We start from the raw sequence: 9733 nt of genomic DNA, 5'->3' as shown, positions 1-9733 counted from the left end.
ATGTGGGGCGAAATATAAATTTAGAGGAATGGGAAAGATTATGGAACCGAAATTGCAAATTGACGCTATCAACTGCATATAGAGAGAATCAATATAAAATGATTTACAGATGGCATTTAACACCGGCGAGATTGGCCAAAATGTATAAAAACATAGACCCGAAGTGTTGGAAATGTAAAATTAAAGAAGGAACATTTTAATAAGAGATTGGATACAGGAGATAACTGAGATACAAATGGATTTCAAACCAGAAATATTTCTTTTGGGCATAATAAATTTAAAGATGGAAAAACAACTCCAAAACATCATTATACACATATTGACTGCAGCTCGTATAGCATATGCACAATGTTGGAAGAGTGAAAATATTCCCACAAATGATATGATTATGTATAAAATTTTGGAATGCGCAAAAATGAACAAACTTACGTTAGAATTAAAAGACAAGGAGACGTCAGAATTTTATGAAATTTGGAATAAATGTTATAATTGGCTAGAACAGAAAAAGACATAATTATTGATGTACATAAAATGTAAATAAGATGTAAAGAATATTTAAAATGTAAAGCACTGTTCTGTTAGAACAGTGGTTCTCAACCTTTTTAATGCCGCGACCCCAATCGGTCGTAAGTCGAGGACTAAACCGGTCGTAAGTCGAGGACTAAACCGGTCGTAAGTCGAGGACTACCCAACCGGTCGTAAGTCGAGGACTTTCCCTGCCCGGGAGTGCCGCGCATGCGTGGTTCCGCCCCCTGCGCCGGCCGAGGTGTAGCTGGCAAGCGGCAGAGACGGAGCAGGCCGACCACCAGCTGGCCCAGCCCAAGGGAGGTAAGGCACCCGCCGGAAAAGGGGAAAAAAATGGCGGACAAAAAAAATGGCCGACAGCCTTGCTTGGCGACCCCCATGAAATGGTCGATCGACCCCAAATGGGGTCCCGACCCACAGGTTGAGAACCACTGTGTTAGAAGAAAAGATATATGTTTATGTAGTTTTTGGTGTATGGTGTATGGTGTATGGTGAAAAATAAAAAAAAAATTTAAATAAATAAATAAAAATAAAATTGTATTAATTAAAAAGAAATTCAAATTGCTTAGGAGATCTCTTTGTAAATGTGTCCTTAGGTAAAATTTTGCAGAATGATAAAGGTTTGCAGAAATTTGAAAAGATTAAAAGAGCTTCAAGGTTGTTACTCTGAGATCAGTTCCATAATATACTCTCCTGCTGTCTTTCCAGGAACTAATGAATGTTTGGCTAATAAGGGGGGTTGTTCCCATATATGTAATGACCTCAAAATTGGATATGAATGTTTATGCCCTGAAGGCTTCCAGCTGATTGACCAAAGAAAATGTGAAGGTAAGAAGGTCCTGACATTTAATTTTCTATAAGAAGCTTTTGATTTAATGCTAGTTTTCCCAACGTTTTAGCCTCTGGATGTGTTGTTAATGTAATCCTCATCTCTAGCAAGCATTGATAACAATGATGATGAACAGATTTTTAAATTTAACATTCTGGAGATGAGAATTCCTACCTGATGAAGAGTCTATGGAGATTCTCAGTCATCCAGGTCATGGCTGTCCCAGAGGTGCTTTTTCAAAAGGCAACTGGACTTTCTTGTTTTTCTTTAAAGACGTTAGAAGCTTCTTCAGCTCTGACTGGATGATGAGGAATGGAAGGATTTACATTCCTTTATATTTATATTATCTGCAAGGAATATAAATCCTTCTGTTCCACAATCAGAGCTGAAGAAGCAAACCTTGATATCATGGGAAATACCCTTGCTTTCACAAAGCACATAAAGTCTTTTTCAACAAAAAGTGACCACAGAAATGACCTATTCCTTTGAATGCTTAGCAACATCATCTTGACTTTGTAGATATTGATGAGTGTCTCAACCCTGATGCCTGTAGTCAAGTCTGTGTGAACCTGAAAGGAAGCTATAAATGTGAATGTAAAGAAGGATATCAGATTGATCCAACTACCAAAGCTTGCAAAGCAATTGGTAAGTCTGGATTCTGTCTGTGTAGAGTACTGGTAAAAACTTTGGAAAATCTTTGACTGTTTTGTTTATGTGTATATGTAAGGGGAGAAAGGGATATGGATTAATGGTCCTGGAGTCCAAGTGTCCCCATTCTTCTTCCTTTACAGGCACCATTGCTTACCTCTTTTTTACCAATCGTCATGAGGTCAGAAAAATGACATTGGACCGCAGCGAGTACACAAATCTGATCCCCCATCTTAAAGAAGCAATGGCCTTAGATATGGAAATCAACAATAATAAAATCTATTGGTCTGACAGCTTTCACAAGAAAATATACAGGTGAGTTAGCTAGAGCATGTGTGCTGCTTTTGTGATTATTGAGTGAACCAACATAGTGAAGAAGCAGAATTTTCCTGGGAAAGGCAAATGATTCACCAGCATCCAAAAAAGGTTCTGTGAGCAGATTTGTGAGTTGATGTCTTGGAAAATTACACTTCCCTGAATGCAGGGAAGGCAGGTTGAGATCTCCTAACAATTTATGGAACTCTACTGTCACTTCTATACTTAGGTTAAAGACTCTCCCACTCCTAATGCTGCTGCAGAGCAGGAAGAAACAATACACCTCGAGCAAGCCCTATTGCCTCTGTGGATTCCCTTGCACAAATATGGTTCTTCATTGGTTGTCTGCCGAGTGGTGCTTCTTGATGCCAGCAGAGTTTCATGGATGTCTTCCTTGGGACTGTAGCTGGTGCCAAAGCTGAAACCTAGCCAGGCAGGAACTTTGCCATCTAGTGTCAAATCCCAAACACCCCAGCTGACTTGGCAAGTCTTTAGAGTTCCTCAGCCACCTCAGTAATCCCATTTCCATCCATTCACCGTATTCTTACAGAAGGATACAAAGAGTGCCTAACCCTGGCTCTCACCCAAGGTGTAGCCCTTCAGGCCCCCATCCAAACTTCAGAGGGCTTTGATATTCTTATATGAGGAACAAATGCAAGGGAGACAATAATGATAGGATCCATTGTTATTGCCCTAAATCACATTCTCACAGATCCAGTCTGTGTTAAAAAGTACATTCAGCAAGGAGTTAACTTGTCCTAAAATACCTTCCCCTTAACTCTGATGTCACAGAGAAGAATTCATATTCTAAAGCATGTCCTGTGCTAGCTGCTGCCAATCTAAATTTCTTGTTTTCAACACAAAATCTTTGGAAGTCCCATCAGCGTTCACTGCTGTCTGTTGATGCTCAGACATCAAGACATTAGGAAGACAGACAAAACAGCAACCAGGAATTTTACCATGGATCAAGTGAAAGTAACTAAATAAGAGGGTTACTGTTAAGAAACAGGTGTTTTGAGTATATTGAATGCTGTTTTTATCAGGCTAGTTAAACTTGCTTGGTTGATTAGCAGAGTTCAGTATTAGTTACTTTTGAATTATTGTTTGCAAGTATATGAAAAATTAATGTGCCCACTAATCCTGCACCCACCAAATTCTGCCATTGTGCAGCCTTTATTTCAGTGAGTCTTTTCTGTTTGTTTTCCACACAGTACCCCAATTGATAAGGCTGGCAACCATTCCCACCATACCACTGTGATTAGTAGTGGCATCAAAGTTCCAGATGGCCTTGCTGTTGACTGGGTGCATCACAATATTTACTGGACTGACTCAGGCCTAGGCACCATCTCTGTGGCCAGCAGTAAAGGTTTGAAGAGGAAGACTCTGATCAAGGAAGTCGGTGCCAAACCACGGGCCATTGTGGTGGATCCAGTCCATGGGTATGAGTCTTCCTTTAATATTTATTATTGGAGAAAATGAAAGAGACCTTCTTTGTGGGAACATACTGTAGAAATAGCTTCAAGAATTATTAAGGAGAAGGGCTTGTGGCTTAATAGGAAAAAGGACATACTTTGCATGGGGAAGATCCTAGACTAAGCCCCTGGCATCTTCACTAGATTCTGGGGAAAGTCCTACTCAGAAACCTGGGCAACCATTTTATATAGATGGTCCATAGACCAATTCAGCAGTCTATATAAAGTAGCTTGTTACATCCTAGATCTGAAAATTTAGGACAGCAGAACCTGGCTACTATTTCCTCTTGTGATATTTCAAGTGTTAGAATTGTGGGAGCAGAAAAAGCCTTTGGGAGAAGTAGAAAGGCTTGGTAGACTAGGGAAAGAAAGTATTGGGGTATGGATTTAGGATGGTGATGAATTTTGCAACTGTGGATGAGTTGGTTTAAATGGACATTTAGCTTTAATTGTCCTTGTCTTTCTCCCTTTTCTCCTCTCCTCTGGTAGGTTCATGTACTGGACTGACTGGGGGATGTCTGCTAAAATTGCCAAAAGTGGTCTGAATGGAGTGGACAGTTTCCCCTTGGTGAAAGAAGGCATTCAATGGCCTAATGGAATAGCATTAGGTATATCCTGCATAGCTGAGAACAATGCCACTTCGGAAGATGATTACACTTCTGTTCATTTATATCTAAAGAGAGACTCTTATTTCTGAGTTTTCTGTTGCTTGGCTTCTGTTGTTTGTTCCCTTCCCTGGCAGTCATTTGCCTCATTAGAGAAGCATAATACAGTTTTGTAAGCTCTTCCCCTATTACTATATTGGACAGTCTTGGGTTGTAGGCAAACAAGGCTATGATACAGCTCAGGACATGTCTGGACAAGGCTTAACCCAGAGACTCTACTTTTTCTAATGGATTCATACTTGTTTTCCAGTATTTGCTTGAAGACCAAACATGACACGGTGCCCTTTTTCTATTTTGGAGCATAATTCCAGTAATCCTTGAGTTTAGATTTAAAGGAGTTCAAACCATATGAAGAGAGTCAAGTTTTTCCTTGTGGATGAGCTTTGAGGGCAGATTTTTCAGTAGTAGTATGGAAGTGGGAATAGCTTTCTGGAAGTTGTTTGGGTCAAAGTGTTCCTGATATCCAAAGCAGTTTAGGAGACTTTCTGACCTTTCAAATAAATGAGCAATTCAGCAGTCTGACCTGGAAATTTTGGGTTCTCAAAAAGATTGCCTCATGTGACTCATTTTCTATTCTAGACTGGTATGGCTTGAGGGAGGGTTTTTTTTTCTTTGTGTTGGAACAGAATGTGTAGGATTTTGCTCCATATCTTAACATCTTTCTTCTGTACTAGATCTGATTACCCATCGCCTTTATTGGGTAGACTCCAAATATCATTCGGTCTTTAGTATTGATGTGAATGGGGGAAACAGAAGGACTGTCCTTATGGATGAAGAGATGTTGGCTCACCCTTTTGGCATCGCAGTATTTGAGGTATTGTAGATTGCTAACATAATTCTGAATCTTTGGCAATGCCAAATAGTGATGCAGTGTTGCTTGAATAAGATACTTGCCCTGAGATGGAATTAACTGTAATATCTTTTTCCTGGTTTATAATCAAAAGAGCCATCATCCCACCATCAGATCAGTAGAGGTGAGGGGACAGAAATAGTAATTGTAAGTCCCAGATCAATTTAAATAGACACAACCCATCCTTTTGCAGAAATATTTTAAAAGTTGCTAGCATTTCTAAAAGCCAATAAATAGATTATAAAATTATAAAGAACAAATAGAAGAATTGGCAGTGGAAATTCTGATTTTATGCATCTGGAGTGCACTTGAGGAAGGCTGTCAAACTGTCAAAAGCATGGATTTCTGGATAAAAATCTAGACCAGATTTAACTCTCCAGATATTAATGAACTGCAACTCCCGTCAGCATGAAAAGTAGGGGAGGGATGTTTGACAATTCATTAGTATCTTTATGATCATAGAACTCCTTGCTTACACCTTTGATGCAAACAAAATAAATGGCATGATTGAAACCAACTTTCTATTGCATTTAAAGTTTGCTTTAAAACCTGAAGCAATTTATTCACATGCTAGAAGCAGCCAATTTATCAGCAAATCTTAAACTCTTTAATTCTCCCCCTCCCCCATTAATGAACGAATTCCCCTTTTGCCTTGGGAAACTGCAATGGCTGCATATCTTTGGAAGAGTGGAATACAATTAGTCCACAAAATTCACTGTCCAAATTAACCCCTTATCCAGGATAAAGTATTCTGGACAGATGTCTTAAATGAAGCCATCTTTAGTGCCAACCGCCGAACTGGCTCAAATATTGTCAAAGTGGCAGACAATCTCTTTTCACCGGATGATTTGACACTGTTTCATTCTGTGCGGCAACCAAAAGGTAAGATGCCTCTTCTTTTTTCTTAGTTTAAGTCTATAAGAACCAGCCTTTGTTAGTTATCTGGGTCACTGCCTAAAAACCGATAACTTGTTTTTTATAAATATCACCCATTTAACTTGTTCATAGCTTGTGAAATCTTCTCTGAAAGAAGAGAGCTTGTCTCTTTTCCAGGTACAAATTGGTGTGAGAAGAATGGCATTTCCAATGGAGGCTGCCAGTACCTCTGCCTTCCCGCTCCCCAAATCACTCTCCACTCTGCCAAGTACACCTGTGTCTGTCCTGATGACATGTACCTGGACACCGACATGAGAAGCTGCTCCCAAGGTACAGAGGCCGAGGGACAAAGCCAGGGCCCTTGTATAGTGTATGGAGGAAATTGCAAAGGAATAATGCTGCCTTTCATGGCAATATTGAAAAGTAGTTTTTTCTACCATTCAGATCCTGTTACACCCAATACCCCAGCTGTGGCTGCTACAACAGTGCTCTCTGCTAAGATCTCGCCTACAGCATGGCTACTATCTACAAGTAGGACTCCAACCCAGAGAACTGAGCATCTGCCTGCAGATGTGCTGAATAATGTTGATACCAATATCCCAGAACATACAACTCATGAGATGGTCACTCTGTCCCAGCAAGGTGAGAGGCTTCTCTTTCATCCAGGGATTCTGGATACAATCCCTTTACCTTCCAGTGCAAAGCCAGTTATCATTATTTACTACCATTTGCCAGGCAACTGAGTGGCAGCCATTGAAAAGATGCAAAAAATCTATCCCGAAAATAAAACATTGGTTCCATCTTGTTAAAAAATCTCTTCATGTGTTAGTTAAGATGTTGTAGTCTTGGAATAAGATGTCGGTAGTGAAAGTGTAGGATTAGAATTTGCCTAACCCTGAATGGAGAAAGCTTAGCATGAATCTGTTCTGCAACTGAAGGAAGCTTAAAAATGGAGGACAGGTGATCGTCCTCTTCCCTTTCCATAGAAATTCAGCACATACCATGTTGGAGGAGTTAACTTTAGCCTCTCGTGTCTCTTCCCTCCACAGTTCAAAATGGCATAGCCGCAGAAACAGATGGGACAGAACGGAGGGGTCCATCAGCACTAGCTATTGTTCTATCTCTGGGTAAGTTTCCCATTTCAGAAGAAGTCCCTGCTTGGGGGCAGGAGGAGAGAAAGATGTTCTAACTCACAATGGTTAATATCTTTAGTTAATGGCCATTACAAAGAATAAGCATTTTACTCAGAATGCATATTAATGAAATTACTAATTAATTATGATTTGATCTACAAATTTTACATGTATAATTAGTATGTTCCTTGTTCTAAGCCATTGTGATGTATTGCTTAAAATGATATGTCTTCTTGGGGGTGGGTTTCATTTCAGCACTGATTAGTTTAGTCTCTTTTGGGACTTTCCTTATTTGGAAGAACTGGCGTCTCAAGAACATAAACAGTATCAATTTTGATAACCCTGTTTATCAGAAGACAACTGAGGATGAAATTCATATCTGTCGGAGCCAGGAAGGATATACATACCCATCGGTAAGCTAAGGTTCAAGATAACAAGAAGCTAAAAAGCTTCCACAAGGCACATTGGGCTATATTTCAAAATTACTGCCAAGATAGATGGCTTCCTTCACTTGCTTTACAAGTTGTCTTTGACCTATAATGGCAACTGGGAGGGGGGGGGAGTGGAATTGCTGCTGCTATGCAATGTGGTTGTAAAGTGCAACCACTTAGCTTAACGTCTGCAATCTAAGCAGTCACTGACTTTCTGGGAAACGCCAGCAGGGAAGATTGCAAATGCTAATCGCATGATTGCGAGGTGTTTGGCAACATAATTGTGAACAAGTTGCAGAGTACCCAGATTCCAATCACAGGGGCACTGCAGTAGCCTAATTTTGGAGACTGAATGTAAGTCCCTTTGTTCAGCAATTTGTTCAGCAGAACGACTGGTTGTAAATCAAAGATTACTGGTACTATTGCTAACCCAGCTTGATTCCTTACCCCTTTAGTCTCATGGGCACAGAAAATGCCTTCAGTAATATTTTGCTTAAATTGGAGGGTAGAAACTTAAATTTCCAGTTTATTCAAGTTTCTTTCTTAACAAAAAGAAGTTCATATTAGTTAAACTAGAATTTAGATGTTTCACATCCATGGCACATACAGAATATAAATGGAATGCCTAGCAGCTCTTAATCCTTTAAACAAGTGCAAATGTTTTATCAAATAGATACCTTTATTTTTTTAGAGTTGCACAAGTCGGCCCCTTGATACTAAAAAGAATCTTTTAAAAAGTAATTTTAAGTGCAGCCTAAAAATTTGCAATGTCAAACTGTTACATTAATTCAAAAATTCTTAGCTGACCAATTGTCTTTTATAGCATGCCCTCCACTGCCAATACCCCATTGATTTCTCTTTTTAGAAATATGGGAGTAAAGCAAACAGCTTTGGTTCCTAACTATTGGTTTGCTACAAATAATGAATTAACTACATTACTGTAATACATTTACATTAAGGTTTTGGTTTGCTAAAAAAGTAACTTCATGAAGGTTCAGGGGAAATGCCAGGATGCCCAGGCCTTGGAAGCTGGTGTTCAGTTCCCTAACTTGGTTTCATATCTTTCCTATAGTCCAGTGTTCCATAAAATAGAAAATATTTTGTTTCCGAAGTGCTTAGCATCTCTTTTGAACTGTCAATGATTGTCCTACATTTATGAATCTATAGCTTTCCAAAGTTGAAGCAGTTCTTAAGATTTCTGGAAAGTTGAGTAAAATGGATGAAATTGCAGGACTTAGTCTGTCCTCTACCATTAAAGGTAGAAGAGAAAATGCCTATATAAATAATTGGCTGGCAAAGCTCACTTGGCTGCCAAATTAAGATTTGACACCAAGACTTTCTGAACCCATCCCATTTTACGCACCTCAGTGGGTTTGTTTGTTTGTTTTCATTCCACATCTTTCTTTTAGAGACAAATGGTCAGTCTAGAAGATGATGCAGCATGAAACTGCCTCTACACCTCAAGTGCCTCTCTCAGGACTTTGCTGCTTATTTTATGGGAAGAAGAGCACAAATGGCCTGGCTTCAGTTCTCTCCCAGACATCCAATACTACTTCCTGAGTGACTTGATGGATTGTTCCCACTCTCCTTTATTTGTTTAAGAAGGGGGGCATTTGTCAGCTGCCAGTTTCATGGGACATTGAAAAATTGATGGCATTGTTGGGTTTTTATGTTTTTTTCTATATTTATTGTTGTGCCCAGTGCTAACAGGACACTGGTGCCTCTGATATGCTTTGGGTCTCCTTAATTTGACATGGTAAGAATATTCCTAAATGGAAAACAGGGATTCAACAAAGAGAGGTTCTTTTCTGGATGCAAATTTGGGTGTGGTGGAGTCTTCCTGTGGTCTAGAGATCTTTATGCCCCAATGTTTTACACATAGTGAGCCTGGAAAGGTTGAGAATCTAAATCTAAATTTGAGATACGAAGCTAAAGTCACCTAATCTACATTCTGGATCCCTCCCTGCTTCCCAAACTAGGCCAGAGAAG

General features: G+C 39.5%; 1 protein-coding gene across 1 annotated transcript in view; it reads left to right on the top strand.

Moving 5' to 3' along the window:
• The window catches only part of LDLR (low density lipoprotein receptor), a 44484-nt gene extending 35066 nt beyond the window's left edge, over nucleotides 1-9418 (top strand). Inside the window, exons 7-18 of the mRNA XM_015815588.1 lie at nucleotides 1234-1353; nucleotides 1874-1999; nucleotides 2146-2317; nucleotides 3529-3756; nucleotides 4279-4397; nucleotides 5129-5268; nucleotides 6045-6186; nucleotides 6358-6510; nucleotides 6625-6822; nucleotides 7230-7307; nucleotides 7569-7726; nucleotides 9154-9418. Coding sequence (XP_015671074.1) covers nucleotides 1234-1353; nucleotides 1874-1999; nucleotides 2146-2317; nucleotides 3529-3756; nucleotides 4279-4397; nucleotides 5129-5268; nucleotides 6045-6186; nucleotides 6358-6510; nucleotides 6625-6822; nucleotides 7230-7307; nucleotides 7569-7726; nucleotides 9154-9189 — 1670 coding nt within the window. The 3' untranslated portion in view covers nucleotides 9190-9418. The remainder of the gene's footprint in view (nucleotides 1-1233; nucleotides 1354-1873; nucleotides 2000-2145; nucleotides 2318-3528; nucleotides 3757-4278; nucleotides 4398-5128; nucleotides 5269-6044; nucleotides 6187-6357; nucleotides 6511-6624; nucleotides 6823-7229; nucleotides 7308-7568; nucleotides 7727-9153) is intronic.
• The last annotated feature ends 315 nt before the right edge of the window (nucleotides 9419-9733 follow it).

This window comes from Protobothrops mucrosquamatus, unplaced genomic scaffold (assembly GCF_001527695.2).
Source record: "Protobothrops mucrosquamatus isolate PMUCROS unplaced genomic scaffold, P.Mucros_1.0 scaffold352, whole genome shotgun sequence".
Classification (NCBI taxonomy): Eukaryota; Metazoa; Chordata; class Lepidosauria; order Squamata; family Viperidae; genus Protobothrops; species Protobothrops mucrosquamatus.
This window is presented reverse-complemented; position numbering and strand designations above follow the sequence as displayed.